We start from the raw sequence: 19,390 nt of genomic DNA, 5'->3' as shown, positions 1-19,390 counted from the left end.
CTGTCCCCAACATCTCCACACAACCCTTCCTGCCACCCCCAGAATTCAGGTGGTTGGAAGCTGACACTCTTTGCACCAAGGAGATAAGAAGGTAGCCTTGTTAGGTGTGGTGGCCCAGGCCTGTAATCCCAGCACTCAGGAGGCTGAGGCAGGAGGATCACTGCAAATTGGAGACCAACCTGGGCTACAAAGTGAGCGCAAGACCAGCCTGAACTGCATAGTGAGACTCTGTCTGCAAAAAGACAACGAAAAAATCCAAAAACAAAAACAATTCCTATCACTGTAGAGAGGCAAGATTGCTCACCCCGCCTGTCACATAGACTAAATCCACTGATCCCGGACTGTGTGTGTCAGCTGTTTTTAATAGACGGCCTGGTTCAGTTCAGCCTGCCCTGGTCCAGCTGCAAGGACTGTATTTTCCCACTGAAGAGCATAGTCTGTTTTCTAATGTGTTCCAAGAACTTTCTGCCCGGGACAAACAGCCCAGTCAAGGACACACTTAACTCCACTGGCCTCACGAGGCACGTTTTTCCCCAGAATTTCCCCCACCTCATAATAAACAGCTTGCTTTCCTTAACTCCGCTTGACAATGTATGACTTCATTCATGAAAATCGATTAAATGATAACCTGCAGCTTTGGTTGGTGTTTAAAGCCTCACGTGGTCCCGGGGGGCGGGTCTTTACAGAGAGTCTGGTGTTTGTGATTGGTTTGTTGTCTGGCGCTGGGATTGGTGGTGTAAGTGCGATACCCGCCCGCCCAGGGGCGGAGCCAGAGTGCAGTGCAAGGACGGAAGGGGGCTGCTTCCCCCATTTTTGCTCTTTTTGCTCTTGTTGCTGGCTGCTGCCATGAACACCTGCTCCTTAGCCACGCCACTCTGCCTTGGGGCCAGCTGGGTATGAACTAAAACCTCCACAAACTGTGAGCTAAATAAATCATTTCTTCCTTCATTTTGGTCGAGTATTTCTTCTCAGTAATGAGAGAATAGAAACTGACACCAGCTATCAGCTTTTGTATTTCCTGCTTACAAATTGTTTATCAGTTTCTGCTTCACTCGCAGCTGAGGATGGTGATTTGGAACTGATTCCCACCAGCCCCGAGGGTAATAAATCGTTGCCTTACAACTCCTCGGTGCGAAGTGCCTTCGTTTCGGTTTAGTACTGGGCTTCTGCAAACGCAGAAGTGATCGGAGGCCAGATGTGGTGATGCACACCTGTGAGCCCAGCTCTTTGGGAGGCTGAGGCAGGAGGATAAAAAGTTCAAGCCCTATCTGGACCATTTAGCAAGACTCTCTCTGAAAATAAAAACAGAACAAGGGCTGGAGATGTAGCCTAATGAGAAGGCCCCGGGTTCAATCCCCAGTACCGCAAAAATAAATAACAAAAATGAAAAAAGAAAATATAAAGTGTTTAAAACAGTGCCTGGCAGTCAGACCTTGCCATGTGTCACCTCTAAGCTTGAACTCACAGTGATTCTCCTGCCTCAGCCTCCTGAGTGCCAGGATCAGAGGCCAGGGCTACCACGCCCCAGGAGCTAAGTATTTCAGCTGTAAGACGGGAAGCGTGGGAGAAGAGAGAGAGACCAGATCCCAGAGATGAACTGTTTGCGCCTCCTCTTCTGGCCGTGTTCCCTATTTGACCTTATCTGAAAGCCTGGGAATGAGACATCAGGCTACAAAATACATTTGAGTAAACAAAATTCCGCCCTGATTTGAATATGCTTTGCTTCTCCTCAAATGCGCTTGAAAGTTAAGGTCGGAGCTGGAGAACTCGGTCCCCTTGGGAGCATGAGGTGGGCAGGCTGGGTGAGGCCATGGCGGGGGGCACACAAGGGACCCGATGGCTTTGTAAGGGGACACTCGGGGGACAGGTGGGACATGCACATATCTGTTCAGCCTCCAGCTGGAGGATGCCAGGTGACACCCTGGCACTCTGCCAGTGTGAAGCCGGCACCAGATGCCGCCTGTTGACCTGTGCTTCCAAACCATAAGCCAAAACAAACATGTTTTTCTTTTCTTACCTAGTCTGGTATTGTGTTACCAGCAAGGGTAAAAGACCTTGTGGACTGTGGTTAAGAAATGTCAAATTGTCAAAGCATCTCAGGTCAGAGAAATAGCTTTTAATGGAATTAGAGGTATCAGGAAAGAGAAAGTTACCTTTTTTTGTTTCTCACAACAGTCCTCACTATGTGTCCCAGGATGACCTTGAACTCATTAAGTTGCCTAGAACTAGTGACAGTCCTCCTGCCTTGGCCTCTGAGTGGTGGGATTACAGGGGTGCACATTTCTAGTTTAATCTCCTCATTGTTTTTTGAGGTTTTGTTTGTTTTTTGGTTTTTTTGGTACCAAAAATTGAAGAATCTCCTCCTCTGAGCAAAAGCCAGGTCATACTGCACTAGGGCCCATGCACAAGATGCTGTTTACCTTGGTCACCTCTTTAACTCCGACACAGTTGCAATCCGAGGCATCTGGGGTTAGGATTTCCACCTATCAATGTGGGGGATACCATCCAGTCCATAAGAAGCCGGTTTTCCAAACTGGGCCTATAATCCCAGCACTGGGGAGGCTGAGGCAGGAAGGATCACCATGAGTTCAAGACCAGCCTGTACTACATAGTGAGACCCTGTCTCAAAAAAAAAAAAAAGTTAATTATTTTATATATATTTTTTTCCTTTTTCTGTGAATCTACCCAAGGTTTAAGTCTTTTCTGGAGAGCTTAGCATCCAATCACCCCCAGAGTGAGACCAGGAGACAGAAGGGCAGATAAGCAGGCAGGTCAGCACCTAAATAAATGAATGAAATATGTGGAACAGAGTAAAGCTGAAGACCTAGATGATAAAGGTCGGGCTGGAGAAATCAGAGTGGGATGGACGAAGGATGGAGGACACGTCCTAGAGAAAGAGCCCCACAGGCTGGAACCCCAGCCAGGGCCCCAGCCGGCCGTGACACTCCATATTCCCTATCCCTGTCCCAGGACACAGAAATGCATCTGGGCTCAGCATGGGCCGCGTCCTGCTGCAGCTGCTGGACCAGTGAGGGGTCCCCTGGGCACTTAGTGGACCACACTGAGTCTCCTCTGCCAGCCTGTCCTCTCCCCTCTGAGGGGAGCCCAGAGGGAGGGTGTGGTCATGGTGCATTGGCAGAGGAGTTTGGGGTTACACTCACAGTACAGGGGGTGCCAGGCAGAGGTTCACCTCCAAGTCCCCTGGGGAGGACATGCCGTCCCAAGTGTGAGCTCCTGGCCACTCAGCAGTGTCCTCTGTGGCCTTGTGTGGCAGCCAGGGCGACGAGGCTCCTGTGAAACCAGCAGGGTCCTCACAGTCACTCTCAGCAGCCAGAAGAACTCACTGCCTTGTTTTGTGTCCTCGGCCGGTGGCCTCCGCTGGCCAGAGCACGGAGCCCCTCTGTGCTGCTGTCAGTCACGTCAGCCCTCTTTGTGGGACACAGGGCTTCTTGTGTGTGAGTCACCCTGGGTGTGCACAGTAGCTCAGATTTGGGGTCTAACTTGCTGCCAGAACACCAGCGTGAAGGGTCATGATCTCGGAATGGTGAACAGTAAGAAAATCACCCACAGAGGGACTGCGGGAGGCCCCTTCTCAGTCCTCCTGTACTGCACCTTTGTGGTATTCAGGTGACAGTGTATTTATTCTTTTCTCTGTCAGTCCAAACTCCCTACAGGACCTTCTGTAACCAAGGACAACCCAGGCCCACCTTGGAGAAAGTGTCACTGGGGTATAGGGTGGGATCCACAGTTGCTGGGCTCAGCAATTGGGAGGCTGAGGCAGGAGGAGTTTGAGGTCAGCCAAGGACATATAGTGAGACCTTGTCTCAAATTTAGACAAGAAAGAAAGAGACAGAGAAAGATAAAAATCCACTGTGGTTTTGCCTCCGCATTCCTTTGCTGTTCTGAGAAAGTGTAAGCCCCCTAAAGGAGAAGCCTGCAGCAGGCAGGGTGGCACATGTTTATAATTCCAGCATTCGGGAAGAGTGCAAGTTCAAGCCCACCCTGTCCGGGCAACCAGGAGACCTTGTCTCAAAATAAAAAATAAGAAAAGGTAAGGTTGTAGCTCAGGAAAAGGCCCGGGGTTCAATTCCAACCCTCAGTACAGAAAAAATAAAAAGAAAGCGAGAAACAAAAAATAAAACAACAGGAACAGAAGATCAGTGTGGGACAGGGTGAAGCTTGGCTTGGGCTCCCAAAACCCCGGCTTCTGATCCCTGCTGCCCCCCCACCCCACCCCATGTCTGCTGACCTTGGGGGTCACTCTGCAGGTGTCAGGGGATTCAGCCTTGGGCTCCTGTTCTGGGCTCTAAGGTTTCCCAGAAATAGTCCCTGAGGAGAATCTGTCCCCAGCACCCCACACTTGGCTAGGAGAGGCTGCGGACCCCCAGAAATGCAGGGACACCGACTTCGAGGTGGCTTTGTGGTGACCTGGGCAGGACCGTCCTGTGAGGGCTCAGGTCACAGGGAAGGAAGGTGCCGGGTTCCTGGTGCTACAAGCAAGGAGAGGGGTGGTGGCCCCACACAGATTAGAGGCTCGGGAAGCGCCCCGGGAAGCCCCTGGATCAGGTTTCGGGCCTGGCTGTGACACACCCCGAACATGACCCCCCCAGGGCCGGCCCGACTGGTTCCTGACCATGGCCATGGCCCAGAGCCCATGGCCCGGAGCCCGCGTGGCCCCTTGGAGGCTGGGAGGCGAGCAGGGTGGGGCGGAGCGGCCAAGATGACGCTGGGCTCGGTCCAGGGGAGCAGCCCTGCCCCATCGACACAGTAGCCGTGGCCACAGGAAGCCCACAGTGGTGAGAGGGAGGACGAGACGGTCCAGGTGCAGGGCCAGTGCTCACCGGGGAGACCCTGCCACCCCGACACCGCCGCGCCCTGTGCAGACGGGAAGAGGCAACTGCACCCCAGCATGGAGGCGGCGGGGCGAGGGGAGCAGGTGCGGCCCGGAGTCACAGTGTGCGGGAGTGGGGTGCGGCCCGGGCACGCACGGAGGCCTCCCCCTGCCCAGTGCGGGCCCAGCTGCTTCTCAGCGGGGACACAGACGGCAGCCGAGGCATCACTGGGCGCTGCGGCCCGTCCACGCGCCTCGGGCTCCTTCCGTCCTGAGCACAGGCCTGGCCCGGACAAGCACATAACCCCTTACTAAACGTAGGCCAAGGCCCGGGCTCTGAGAGCCAGCGCGGGCACCCCGCAGCTGCGGCACGGCGCCCCACCCGGGGACACAGCCAGCAGGGCGGCGAGGCCCAGGCCCTCTCTGCGCCCCAGCCCGGCTGCTCCAGGTCTCGCGAGAGGCCCCCGCCGCCCTCCGGGAGCCTTCTGCGCATGTCCCGCGACCTGGCCCCGCGCGGGGCGCACCTGCTCCCAGCCGGCCTGCTGCGGCCTGGTCTCCCGCCTGCTCCCCCAGAGGCTCAGGTCCGAGCTCGGTGCCCGCTCCCTGCCCGCTCCCGGGCTGTGCGGGTGCGGGGCTCCGCCCCTGGGGTTGCGCTCCCAGCAGGGCTGAAGGAACAAACCCTGCCCGCAGGCAGCGAGGAAGGGGTCCGAGGAAGGGGTCCGAGGAAGGGGTCCCACGTAGGGGTGCCTGGCTCTCGGGAGGGAGGAGGGAGCGTTCCGGTTGATTGGGGGACGCTCCCTGTGCCAAAGCGTGGCCAAGAGGGACGCTAGGTAATTACCGAGAGCCTGAGAGATGTAGCCTCAGGGACGTTAGGAACATTATGAGTCTAATTAAAAACAGGAACCCAACTCGAGTGCCTGTTTACTGATCTGCGGCAGCGCTAGAGTCCTAGGAGCCTCAGAACCTCAGAGGGGCGGCTCTTTTCTTTGTCTCCGGACAGTTCAGTGGGGCTAGCTTTGTCCTGGAAAGGTGACTCCAGCTGTCACCGGCACCACCACTGCAGTAGGTATGGCTGGGATCCCTATCGCTGGAAGCGCCCCAGAATTCTGTATTGCTTTTAATTGGTCTCAGGAGTCCCTCCTTGCCAAGTTTTAATGAGGACTTGGTCTCCAGGGTGGATGCCCGGTGGTCCCCTGGGCCAGAGCTGGTGGGACTCTGCTCCTGTGCATTTGGGCAGCGGGTTCTGCTTGACCCAGCTTAAAAAGCTATTGTAAGAGTCTCACGGTCACTGGGTCCAGTACCCCATCAGAGGACAGAACAGGCCTCCCAGAAACATCTCCAGTGGACTGACAGCCCGTGTTTGGGGTATCACTGGCGATACTTGGAGTTAAAGCTTTGGCTGTCTCTTGCCATAGCTTTGCCAGAGCTTACGTTGAGGTCCGGTCGGCTCTTCTGACCTTTCCGGAAGATGGACGTCTCCATGTGGAATAGAGATGGAATTTTGTTCCTAAAGTCGTGGCCACCCGAGTTGAGAGGTAAAAGAAGACTCAGTTCCTCTCTGAAGGGGTGCGGTAGTCCCAACCAGGGGACAGTCTCTTCAGGAAGCACCATGACTGCTTGTGCATCCCCTCCTGAGCCAGTAGGGAGGGCCTCCAATCCAGCCCATAAAGGTGTCAGTTAAGGCCAGTGGTGATGTGCATTCCCCGGATGGTGGCCAGGAGTGTGGTCTACTGCCGGTCCACCCCAGGGTGGTCCCTGTCCTCTCCAAGGTTCTAACAGAGGAGGCGGTTTGGGCGAGCTTTGCAGACCTGCCGGTGGTGGCCGCTAATCCAGGTCCATAAAAATTCAAGTGACCATTTCCTTTTTTTTTTTAAATTTTATTTTACTTAATTTATTTGAAGTGACTGTTTCTCCCAAGAGGGTTTTTATAGCTTGTTCTTGCATCCCTTGAGGAAGGACCAGAATGCTTCATTAGGAAACAAGAATGAGGTTAGGGTCTGGAGGGCCTGCAGCCTGCAGAGACATTTAGCTGCTTGAGTTTCCCTGGTAGCGATGCTGCTGTGCTGCGCTCTCTGAGCAGAAGTTCCTGGGGGAAGGGGTTTGGCCTGCTTTGAGCTGACAGCTGCATGACCTGCCTCTGGATGTCCTTCCTGCACAAGCTGCCTCCCTCAGCGGCCCACACCTCCTCAGGCCTTGGAGGGGCAGACGCCGGGGCCGGTGTCCTGCCTGACCTCAGGGGTGGCTAGCCGCGCAGCCCGGCATAGTGCCAGCATGTAAAATCCTCTTTGGCCTTTGCCAGAATTGGAGGATTGCCCCAGTTCTGCTAGTAAATTTCTTCCTAATGAGGGTGCTAGATACTGTGGGACTTTTTTTTTTTTTTTTTTTTTTTTTGAGCCAGGGTCTTGCTATGTAATCCAGGCTGGCCTTGAACCCATTATGTAGCCCAGGTTGATCCCAAACTGGTGGAAATCCTCCTGCCTCAGCCCCCTGTTGCTGGGGTTAGAGGCATGAGCCACCACACCTGGCAAACAGCCCTCATTTTGATCTTTTTTCTCAGTCCTTCTTCCATCCTCTCGTAGAGCCCAGTTGTTGACTGCAGCAAAGATCAGTGGGGGCTGGAGGTCCCAACTGCAGACCTACAAGGTCCTTTGAAAATACTAGATCTCTCTGGGGTGTTAGGAAAGAGGTGGGAAAAGTCCTGCCCCCCACCTCAGATGCAGGCGGCATGTGAGGACAGGATCACCAGGCTTCCCAGAGCTAAAGAGCCACAAAAGTCTGAGCACAAGGGATTTTGTGCTTTGCAGAAAAGCGCTGTCAGGTCTCCGCACCAGACCTCTGCCCAGCTAGGAGAAAAAACTCCCAGCAGTCTGTTCTTCACACCTCGGGGCGGGCAGTGTTCAACAGAAAGCCAGCCCGTTTCCCACACAGCTCAACTGCAGAGGGCTGGTTCTGCCTCACACCACAGAGACATGCTGTGCCTGCCAGCACCCCCGTATCCAACACCACCCTATCACCTACACCTAGACCCCTACTCAGAGACCCAGAATTTTGCACCCCTCTCAATGATGCCACCTTCTCCTACAAAACACGCTCTGACTCCCCAGGTCTTTGCCTGCCTCAGTGGTCTCAGTTGCGTCTTGGGGGACTGAGAAGTACTACTGTAATTCAGGCTGCCATTCTGTACCCATCTTTTGCCATCTGCTAGTTCACACTGGACAGAAACAGGATCGAAGCCAAACCCCTTTTCCCCAGGGACCTCGGCTGGCCAAGTGGAGCTCTTGGCTCACAGTTGGGCATCGATACCAGGAAAAGGCTGCACAGCTACACAGACTCGTTATGGTGCTACGAGCCCACGCAGCAAGAGGGAGGGCAACAGCCTTGCTGATAGCATGATCATCCGTGAGCCAGAAGGAGGAAATTACACAGCTCCGTGAGGGAGTCCATCTTCCCAAGCAGGTCGCTGGCATCTGTTGTGAGGGACACCAAAGAGACTCGTGGCTAAAGTCCCCCTGGGAAAGCCAGAGGCCAACAGAGGGGTGAGAAGGCAGCCCTAGTCCCTGTTCCCCAGGAGCCATGCAAACCAGCTCCTCCCTACATGAGGCAGTGGAAAGCTATTAGAGCCTACGTGGGAAATGCCCGCTAGGATTCTCACCAGTCTGGGATGAAGCCGTCCCCGGGAACTCTGGGAGACCTGAGGCTCCTCAGACTCCAGTTCCACTCTGCTGCAGGTACATAGCTACTGGTCACCCTAATTCTCCACGGCTTACACGGGTACCCGTATCGAGGCTCCTGTGTATTGTATTGTATTGTATTTTTTGGTACCAGGGATCCAACTCACAACCAAGCACTTGCCAAGCAGGCGCTTGTGCCGCTGAGCTGTATCCCCAGCCCTTAGGCTCCTGTTTTTAATTAGACTCATAATGTTCCTAATGTCCCTGAGGCTACATCTCTCAGGCTCTCGGTAATTACCTAGCGTCCCTCTTGGCCACGCTTTGGCACAGGGAGCGTCCCCCAATCAACCGGAACGCTCCCTCCTCCCTCCCGAGAACCAGGCAGCCCGCGAGGCCTCGGACCCTTCCTCGGACCCCTTCCTCGCTGGCTGCGGGCAGGGTTTGTTCCTTCAGCCCTGCTGGGAGCGCAACCCCAGGGGCGGAGCCCCGCACCCGCACAGCCCGGGAGCGGGCAGGGAGCGGGCACCGAGCTCGGACCTGAGCCTCTGGGGGAGCAGGCGGGAGACCAGGCCGCAGCAGGCCGGCTGGGAGCAGGTGCGCCCCGCGCGGGGGCAGGTCCCGGGACATGCGCAGAAGGCTCCCGGAGGGCGGCGGGGGGCCTCTCGCGAGACCTGGAGCAGCCGGGCTGGGGGCGCAGAGAGGGCCTGGGCCTCGCCGCCCTGCTGGGCTGTGTCCCCGGGTGGGGCGCCGTGCCGCAGCTGCGGGGTGCCCGCGCTGGCTCTCAGAGCCCGGGCCTTGGCCTACGTTTAGTAAGGGGTAAAGCGTGTGTGCTTGTCCGGGCCAGGCCTGTGCTCAGGACGGAAGGAGCCCGAGGCGCGTGGACGGGCCGAGGACTGGCACAGCGGGCTGAGGACAGGGTCTGCCCAGTGTGCTCCTGCCCTGCCCCCACCCAGGGCGGCTGTGATGCAGATAGGCTGCACTGGGGTTTTAAGGGTAAGTGATGTCCCCAGCGGACACGGATCCCATGGGGCTCCGCGTGGGCAGCCCCGGGCTTCCATCTGGGCCCCAAACAACGCAGTTAAGAGAGGACGAGGAGGGGGACCTTTCCCTGCCCCACAGGAGGGCAGGGAGTGTCCACGGGTGGGGGAGTGTGGAGAGGCCTGGCCGGAAATCTGCCCGGCCGCCCAGACCCTGGCTTCAGCCTCCAGGACGGCGGCATCTGCTGTCCGGCCCTGAGCCGCACGCCCTCACCTTCCACAAGGTCACCGTGTCTGGCTGGGCTGTGGAGGGCGCATCAGTGAATGACCTCGTGCGCAGGTCTGGACACACGGGCAGCTGCGCCCTGATTCAAATGCGCGTCGATGCCACACCACGCGTCCTGGTTTGCGATGACTTATTCAGAGGTTTTTCTTTGGGAGGGGGACAAAAAAAACCCGCAAGGAACACAGTGTGCTGCAACTGTTTATTACATTTAAAAGTCTACAAATCTGAGCTGTAAGAAAAGAGTCACAAAATAGTCATTTGAATCACATTTCGGCTCTTCAAATTTCAAATGCATTTTACTGTGCTGAACAGTGTATTCTAGTGCTGTCTAAAACACAGCCAAATTACTTGTCCTTATTGATTGACACATTTCTGTAACTTTTTGAAAATGAAGATTAAGGTAAAAAAAATAATAAAACCACCCAGTTATGCTTCCCGTTCTCTGACCCGTTCCCACAGCTGGTCCCCGGGACCCAGCTCCCTGGGTTCAGGGCCCTGACTGGGGGCACCCTCGGGGCGCTCAGCCCCGTTTCTCACGGATTCCACAGCAACTCTCTGGCAGCATGGAGGCGAGGTCTGTGAAAAGCACTCATTGGAAAATATTTTACCTTTATAGAGCATACAAAATAATTTACAAAGAGACAGACGACATTAGACATTACTTCCCGAGTCAGGTGTCCTTGGATCTGCTGGAGCCCTTCCGCCCACTGCTCCCCTCCCGCCCGCTCTGCATGTGGCTGTGTGCAGTTCTGATGCGGTCACCAACCTGGAGGCCCCTGTGCCCCACATGAGCTGCCAGTCCACAAGTGGGGAGCAGTGGCTAAGGGAGCTGAGGACTCCAGGAATAAAGCAAGGGGGTGTGGGGCGCAGCAAGAGGAGTGGGGTGCAGGAACTGACGTGGGCTGGAAAGCACAGCGAAGGTTTCACTACAGCTCACGAGGACACGAGCGCGCAGGGGACACACCATGTGGAGGGGCGCCCAAAACGCGTGCAGTCACCAGGCACATGGAGAGGAGCTTCTCAGGACAGGGATTAAGAACCGTAGCGATCCTAGGAGAGAAGCGAGACCTGGGCTCACCAGGGATGCTGGGGTCAGCCCCAACTTGGTGCCTTTAATGTCCAGTGTCCCCGAAGCCCCACATGTCCCTAGGGCAGGAGTCAGCAGCTCCCTGATGCTGAGCCCAGCGCCTGGGCCCCACATACCCTCCGGGTTCACATCATGCCTGGGTGGGGCCATGTGGGGACACAGGGCAGGTGTGATGGGCCCGAGTCACATGTGAGGGGGACCTGAAGGCTGCTGAGCTCAGCCTCTGCGCCTCCACCTCACCTGCCACAGCAGCCATGAGGAGGGTCACTGTGGAAGGGCCCCAGGGCAGGGTGAGGCCAGCCGGGGCAGTGGGAGGAAGCTCGTGGAAAGGGCAGAGCCACATGCTTTGCCCCCTTTGCTCTGGTTTGGTCCCAAAGTCCCCAAGGCTCCTGTGCCGAGATGGGCTTTGGAAGGAGCCCAGACCGTGGGGTGCTAACTTCACAAATGGATGAGGCCACTGGGGAGTTCAGAGCTGAATGGGCTGTGAGGTGCAGGAATGGGTCACTAGGGCATAACCTCAGGGGGTGCCTTATCCCCGGCATCCCCCATTCCTGGCTGCCAGCCCCTCCCCACACAGCACGCTCCTGGCCACAGGGGAGCAGCTGACCGTGGACTGAGCCCTGGGAAGCCAAGAGCCAGAACAACCCTCTCCCGCTGAGGGAGGTTTACCATCACCTGTCACTGTCCCCCACACGGCCACAGCAGCACCTGCTGGGGACCCGGAGCCTGCTCAGAGGCACCAGAGGCCTGTGGACCAGGCCAGCCCCGGAGGTGAGTTTCAGGTCAATGGGACGCTTCCAAGATAGCCAGGTGCCACAAGAAGCTTCAGGACGCGAGCCCCTCCACAGCCGGCAGCGACTGTAGTGCCACATACAGCGCTCCGGCCGGACCTCGCCGCGCAGAGGACTGAAGCAGGATCCCAACCCCAGTGTGGGGGCCAGCGCGCACGCATTCTCACTCAGCAGAATACGCTTTCTGGAGAACCAATCTTTCTTTTTTGGGGGATACTGGGGACTAAACCCAAGGCCTTCACACAGGGCCACATCTCCCTGTTTTCTATTTTTTTATTTATTTAGGATCTCGCTGTAGCTGAATGGCTCAGGCTGGCCTTGAACTTGAGACCTTCCTGCCTCAGCCTCTCTACGTGTTGGACTACAGGCTTGTGCCACCATATAGAGCTTTGCTTACTTTGTTTTGTTTTCTTTTTTTCTTTCTTTTTTTTTTGGGGGGGTACCAGGAATCAAACTTAAAATGTTGCCCTTGCCAGCAGGTGCTGTGCCCCTGAGCTGTACCCCTGGCCCCTCTTTTTTGGTTCTTGCTATGTCATCCAGGCTGGCCTGGAACACATGATTCTCTTGGCTCAGACTTCCCAGTGTGAGGATTTTTTATTACACAGAAATGCACTGGATGCAGCACAGCGCCTGCCTGGCAAGGGCGAGGCTATGAGCTTGATTCCTGGTACAAAGAAAGAAGGAAATGCATAGGACATGATGCAGACAATCAGGTACAAACCCATGTGGACAACACGATCCCCTTTTAATTTTAAGCAGTTACGCACAGCAACCTACAACTAAAGGGCAACATGCCAATATGAACAGGAGTCTGGTGAAGGGGATTGTAGGTCGTCTGTTTTTACTCATTCTCTGTCCCAATATAGGGAGAATTAGATAACTATCATGACAGCTCCTGTAATTACCCTCCCGCTCATAAATTACAGAAGGTTAGGAGCTGTAATCTCTGGTCCTGGCGTCCTGGTTACTAAACCGCAGCCAACGCATCAGCCAATCACACGCAACCCCACTGCCCCGCCCCGGCCCACATGCGCGGTGGGCACTGACCTGGATGGAGGTCACGACCCCGTTGGCGAACACCGAGAGCTTCCCGGCCACCGACCGCACGCCCTGCTTGAACTGCGCCATGTCGGGGGCGCTGGGCAGCACGCTGGACAGAGTGTAGTTGCCTGTGTACAGATCACAGCTGCTTGGCTTCTGTCTGCCATGCAGCCACATGCCATGCCGCCAGGCAGGGGAGCCGCAGGGCCACACCACGGAGGGCACTGCGCACAGCCGCCTGGCCCAGCCCCGGGTGCCACAGGCGCTGGAAGAGGGCTGCAGCTCCTGACAGGCTGGGGGAGGCTCCTGGGCTTAACAGCACCTGTGCACACGCTCCCACCTATTCATTCTTTCATTCATTCAACAAACACTTGCTGGAGGCTTCCTCTCCAAGCTCTTTTGGGTGCCAGAGCACATGGAAGGGGCACATTCCTGCCGGGAGAGCACTCTGGGTGCAGTGGGCAGCTGGTCACGTGGCAGGCGCTGCATGCAGTGGGGCCTAGCAAGGGCCAGGGTGCGGAGCGGACCAGGATGGGTGTGGGCCCAGTGAGTGAGACCCTCGTGCCAGGGCCTGGGGCGCCCAGGAGAGGGGCTTCCAACGTGGGGTCTGACACCAGTGTCTGGGACATGAGGCGAATCAAGGGAAAAGGGTTCCGAGAGGACAAGAACAGTGGCTTCGGTGGGAGGCACGCAATGTACTCTGGTGGCCACGGCTCCAAGGCAGCTGGTGGCCAGTGACGTGGCCCTTGACGTGGGAGGCTCACAGGAACAGAGTGACACACCCACACGTGTGATGCAGCTCGAGGCCCCCCAAGTGCAGGAAGGTACCCACCTGCCGGCTGCTTCCGCTGCTCCTCAAACAGGTCCGCGGAGCTGATGGCCGAGCTGGCCGAGAGCCGCTCCAGGCGCGCCCTGGTCTCATACTGCGGAGAGGGAGGAAGGGACGTCAGGCTCCCATCTCCACAGCGGGACACTGACTTTGTAGGCTCTGTCCTGCCAGGTCATGGGGTCACAGCTGGGCTGGGCCCTGGCGACGTTGTGGACCTTACATTCTGGGTGGGAGGCCAGCAGTGGACAGATCACAGCTACCTCAGTCAGAGGGGCAGTCAGAGCGAGGGAGGACGAAGCTCCCAGACCCCTGCTCCCAGCACCTGTCACCCTGCCCGGAAGCAGCTTGACGCCATCAGCTGTGACCCATACTGGAGTGCATGGGGCCCCACACACGCTAGGCAGGCGCTCTGTCCTGAGCTGCAGACCCAGCCCTAGTGCCAATCCCTGACTGGCTGAGTGACTGTGGCACTGGGGACTGAACCCTGGTGCCTTGCTCGTGCCCCTGCAGGATGACACGCGCGCAACACCATCCCTGGGCCAGCCTTAAAACCAAACGGCTTCTAGGCGCTGGAGGAAGAGCCACAGGGCTGCTGGGCTGTTACAAAACACCTTTTCTCTAAAGCGCCCTTAGGAAAAGCTCCCCGGCAGGCCAGGAAGCCGAGCATTGACCATGTGACACAGCGTCTGCCTGGTGTCCCTGCTCGTCAATACTCAGAGGGGAGCTCGGAGCCCTGACAGGAGCCTCTGCCTCCCCAGACACCGTGTCCTTCAGCTCTGCTCCGAGACCAGCCAGGGGCGCCCTCCCTCGGCCCCAGGCTGGACTCTTACGTCGGCTTGCACGTGCCGCCCGAAGTACATGTCTGAGGAAATGGCCTTGGCGTTGCCAAACTTCTTCTGGGCCTCATCCGTGCTCTCCGAGGGCGCATACTCAGGCTTGCGGCGTGTGGCAGGCCTGCAATGAGGGGACCCAAGCGGGTGGGCCACGCATCTTGCATCCATCACGCATTTAGCGTTTCAAAGGCCAAAAATGGTAAAAAGACTTCGGGTCACTTGAAAAAACAGAATCAGTTCCCTCGGCACCGGAGCCTGCAGGGACTGTGCTGGGGGCCGTCTTGCCGTGGGCACCTGCCCTGAGCAGAGCCGCACAGCTGTGGAGCTCGAGGTGCCACCCTGCAGGGTGCAGTTAGCAGAATCTGCATATCAGTTTCCAGGCTGGGCCCCACAGGCGTGCGCTCCTGGTGCAGGCATCACTCTGTGGACCCTTCCTGTGCCATCACTGACAGGTGCTCAACCACCCCCCACCCCCGGGGACGGGGCCACAGGAGGGAGGCCAGCCAGACATGCTGTGAAGAGCCACAGAGGCTGCCCAGGCTGCCAGGTCCTGGGGACCGCAGTCACGTGACGTCCTGATGGGGGCCGGGAGGCAGGCCATGGGCCACAGGGCCAGGACACCTGGCAGAGGTGACGGCCGGTCGTTTCCTGCTCCTGGTGCTCACTACATGGCAGCAAGCGTGGTCAGTGTCCCCAGGCCTTTAAGCCCAGGCGTGCTGGTGGTCACTGTGTTCCAGCACTCCGGGAGGCTGGGACAGGAGGGGTGTTAGTTTGAGCCTTGAGTGGAAATCTCAGACAGCTAGCAAGACTCTCTCAGAATAAAAAGGGGCAGAAGTGCATTTTACATGACCAACATATTTAAATTAAAATTTTTTTTTGGAAACAGAGTCTCACTCTGTAGTTCTGGTTGGCTTTGAACGTACTGGTTTCAAATTTGTGGCCATCTTCCTGCCTCAGCCTCCCGGGTGTTAGGATTGCCAGTGTGCACGACCACGCCCAGCTACAAAATGTATTATGCAAAAGACACACAGCTATTCGTTCCCCTCATCATGCTCCCCACAGTGTTTCAGGAAGTGGCAAGAACAGGGTAAGTGTACAGGGTGTGTGTGTGTGTGTACGGGGTGTGTGTGTGTGTGTTCGTGTTCTGGAGGACAACAGGCAGCACCCCTCACTGCAGCTCCCTTACGTTTTTATTTGGATTTTGGGGGAGGGGTGTGAGCAGGGTCTTGCTAGGGAGCCCAGGCTGGCCTTGAACTTGGGCAGTCCTCTTGCCTTGGCCTCCCGAGTGCCGGGACTGCAGGCGTGCGCCACCACACCCGCCGGTGCACTGCAGCTTTCTATCACACTGCCAGCTGGGTGCAGATTTTCTGGGTTTCATCCCTAGTACTGCCCCAAACAAAAACAAAACCAAAATGCTCCTGGCACCTTCACCTGAACAAGACGTGTGCCTCCTGGGCAGACGCTACTGCAGCGGGATGAGGGGACCCTCCTGGCCCAGGCTTCCGACCCGCGGCTCAGGGTTCCAGGGGAAAGGCTCCAGTGAGCGGTGAGAGGTCCCAGATGACACTGATTACCCCACCACCAACCACAGTCCCTGCCTGGTGCGATGGGGACCCTCAGGCAGCCGCCTCATGGTTCCTGGACACTCGGGGCTCCCCAGGCCGCTGCACACACCTGTCGGAGCCGCCTGCACCTCTGCCGGCTGCCTCGGCCTCTCTGCCTCCCTCCTTCCTCCAGTAAGAATCCGAGCCATCGTCCCAGTCAGCAAAGGAGGTGCCTCGCAGCTCCCCGGGGTCATCAAAGTACCTGCGGGTACAGGAAGGGGCAGTGGCAGGGGAAGGGTGTCCTCACACTTTCTTCTCCTGCTGGGGCCACAGCCTTTTGAGTGACCCAGCCGAGCCCGCCATGGCCACCCCTGCAGGAAGTGCCATCCATGCTGCCTTTGGGGACACAAGAGCTGGGGGAGGCCTTGGGCCCAGGGGGACAGCCGGGCTTCACCTGAGGTTTTGTCTTTTGGTCTAAAGACAACGGCTGCTGGCAGGCCTGGGGGCTGCTGCAGTAAGGCGCCCAGGCTGGCAGTGCCCTCTGGGACTGCAAGCACATTGGGCGCCCGTTACCTTCCTCGGGATGGCACAGCCCTCACCAGCCTCCCCAGCAGCCCTGCTCTGAGAGCATTCAGTGGCAGCCCTGACTGGGGACAGCAAGGCTGCCTGGGCAGGACAGAGGCTGGTGGGCCAGCCGGCCCCACCAGAGTCTTGACCAACAGCACCCGTTTGTGTCAGAAGGGAAGGAGTCCACAGGACGAGCACCCTGCTGGGGGTGGTGCTCAGGGCCGCAGGGCGCACGGGGCCACGGGTGGGCACAGGTCCCGCATGAGGAGCGTGCGGAGGAAGCACACACTGAGGGTTGGACTCAGTGCCAAGGAGCCCAAGGACACAGGCCCAGGCCCCAGAGCAGAGACTGGATGTGGGGTGCTGGGGACCTTGGGAGAAAGACTCCAGTCTTCTCTGGCAAGAAGGGCATTTGGATCTCGTTGTGTTACAATGGCCACTTCCAGAGCTCCAGGAGGATGCGGAGCCTGAAGCGTGTTCAGCTCCCAGGGAGAAGCAAGGAGGGCGGCCGGCTGTGCCCGGCTCTGCAGGACGAACAGGGGCCGGCCACCTCGGAGGACGGCTCCCAAGACATGGGCTGTGAGCCAGGGCAGAAAGTGACCCGCACGGGAATGAGGTGCGCAGGGGCCCGGGCGCAGGCCCGGCACCGAGAGCGCTTCCCCGGGCAGCCTGTGAGCCACCCCGGCAGTGCGGCCAGGGGCCTGGTGCAGCACTGGAAGGAGACACAGGAGAGCAGCCGCCACCGCTGCCCTCCCGGGGCTTGGGAACGTCCTGGGGCGGGCTGGGCAGGGCCTGGAGGACGGGGTGTCCCAGGGGCTGTGGTCCAGTGAGCACCAGCTGGGCTGGGCTGGTGGGCAGGTGCTGCCACCTCGGGGCTCTTCCCAACTCCAGCACCCCATGCCCAGTTAGCGCGACTGAGGGGATGACAGCCTCCCTCCTGTCACAGGAGCCCGAGTGTGCGCCCACCAGGGGCTCCCTGTGCTCTGGCACAGGGCAGCTGTGCACCCAGGAAGGAGGGGATCAGGGCAGCGGGACAGAGCAGCAGCCCCCGGTGTCCCGGTGTCCCCAGCATGGACCTCCCTGCACCCTCAAAGTTTGCGTTTCTGGGTCCCCCTTTCCCCCTTCACTCTTGGCCTCCCGCTGTCCTGGCTCCTTGCTTGAAATGCCCCCCCACCCCCGAGTCCTCACTAAGGGCTCCGATGGCACCGGCCTCCTGGTCACGGATGCCATCTGTCCCGCCGCAGCCTCACTGACCTTCCAGGTCATTGTTCTGAAGTCAGCCTACACCTGAGTCCTTTAGATCCTGGACAGTGTGGAAGTGGGACTCAACCAGAGAGCAAACCTGAGCATGTGCTCTGACTTATCTTTAACAAGAGCAGTGTCTGTGGACTGGGAACGTAACTGGGCAGCACAGTGCCTGTCTGGAAAGTGTGAGGCCCTGAGTTCAATTCCTGGTACCAAAAAACAAACAAACCAACAAAAAACCCAAGCAGCTGCGCCCTTTCATCAGCCACGTGTGCAAGTTCTGACGGCCGACACGTCATCTGGTGGCACCGACAGGCTAGTTTCAGAGGCTCGTGTCCATTCTAACCTCAGGTGCCCCGGGCCCTAGTAACGGGACTGACCGGGACCCACGATGACGAGGTCTAGGGCAGCGTGTAGGTCCCCAGACATCTCCCCCTGCTGCACAGCAGCGGCCGACCGTGGTGGCTGAGCCCCGAGGCAGGGCCGGCCCTCGGGCCTCAGGAGAGCCTGACAGGCAGAGAGCGGCTTCACAGCAAGAAGGGAGGGACGTGCGCACACACAGCTCCGGCGTCCGCCGCCGTCCGCTGAGGCGCCTGGATGAGCTCGGGAACAGGGCCCGGGACGCACACATGTCCAGGTCACCAGTGCTAACCCACGGGTCAGCAAGCTCGCGCTCAGACCGGGCCTCGCCCCTCAACACTGAGTCTCTGTCACAAGGGCCCTGCCCCGCCTGAGAGGCCAGCGCCGTCCGGAGCTCAGTGAGCAGCCACTCACGGCGGCCCTGCAGACCTGAGTGGGCACAGCCAGGCCGAGGGAACAGCACCAAAGCGCAGCACAGAGACGGGCGGGCGCCGCCCAGGACGCACAGCACAGGCAATGCAGCCTATTCCGGGCCGTGCGCCCCAGCTGTCCCGACCGTCTCTGGGGGAACCCAGGTGCCCTGCTACCCGCATCCTTCAGTCCTGTTCTTGGAGGAATGTCGGGCAGAGTCCAGTCAAGACTATTATCACCAACCCCCAGACTACTGGAACCCCAGCGTGAGCCTCAGGGCGTGCTGGGGACAGGGTCCCAGGCTGGGCCGGGCATCAATCCACACTGGCGCCCAGAGAGCTTCTTCCCTACACGCGTCCCTGCCCCTGGCCCCTCCTGAGCTGCAGCAGGACCTGGACAGCGGAGCTGGGAGCGGCCGCCCAGGGGGCTGAGGGGCAGGGCTCCCTCCCTGCCTCCTCCCACCACACGGCCCCCACCTTCACCCCAAGCACAGCCTGCTGCCAGCCAAAGCCTTGCACGACCACGGAGTCCGCAGAGAGCTACCTGACCCAACACGAATCACCCAGCAGCTGTGAGAGGCTGCTTCCACGCTGCGCACCACACGGGGTGGTTACCAGATTTACCTGGAGCTGGAGCTGAAGTAGGAATCCTCGCTGTCCTCCTGGTACTTTTTTCTGGGCTTGGCCAGGGTGGGGGACTCCTGCTCGATGGTCTGCATATCTGAAGTCACCGAGTGCGAAATGCCGCTTGAGAAAACGAAGAGACGGAGCGTTACGGCAGGCAGTCCACGCTTCGGGCCCCGCCGGGAAGTGAATGTTTTACAAGACATCCCAAATGAAGATGTGTTTATAAACAGGGTTAAAAACATAGGCAACAACAAGCTTCTTCAGAGTAAACTTCTTCGGAGTGAAAGCTGC

General features: G+C 58.1%; 1 protein-coding gene across 2 annotated transcripts in view; it reads right to left on the bottom strand.

The window, feature by feature from the left end:
* Positions 1 to 9,950: 9,950 nt before the first annotated feature.
* The window catches only part of Arfgap3 (ADP ribosylation factor GTPase activating protein 3), a 32,445-nt gene continuing 23,005 nt past the window's right edge, over positions 9,951 to 19,390 (bottom strand). The window contains exons 11-16 of one of the 2 annotated variants that reach the window (XM_063243813.1): positions 19,097 to 19,219; positions 16,021 to 16,152; positions 14,344 to 14,467; positions 13,517 to 13,607; positions 12,691 to 12,812; positions 9,951 to 10,815 (exon numbers count right to left, since the gene is read on the bottom strand). In XM_063243813.1, coding sequence (XP_063099883.1) covers positions 10,798 to 10,815; positions 12,691 to 12,812; positions 13,517 to 13,607; positions 14,344 to 14,467; positions 16,021 to 16,152; positions 19,097 to 19,219 — 610 coding nt within the window. In that variant the 3' untranslated portion in view covers positions 9,951 to 10,797. Of the gene's footprint in view, positions 10,816 to 12,690; positions 12,813 to 13,516; positions 13,608 to 14,343; positions 14,468 to 15,518; positions 15,733 to 16,020; positions 16,153 to 19,096; positions 19,220 to 19,390 lie in introns of those variants that run through there. The other variant, XM_063243814.1, reaches the window with a different exon arrangement.

The sequence above is a fragment of the Cavia porcellus genome, unplaced genomic scaffold, assembly GCF_034190915.1.
Source record: "Cavia porcellus strain 051 isolate PalLab524CR breed Dunkin Hartley unplaced genomic scaffold, mCavPor4.1 scaffold_40, whole genome shotgun sequence".
NCBI classification, from domain to species: domain Eukaryota; kingdom Metazoa; phylum Chordata; class Mammalia; order Rodentia; family Caviidae; genus Cavia; species Cavia porcellus.
This window is presented reverse-complemented; position numbering and strand designations above follow the sequence as displayed.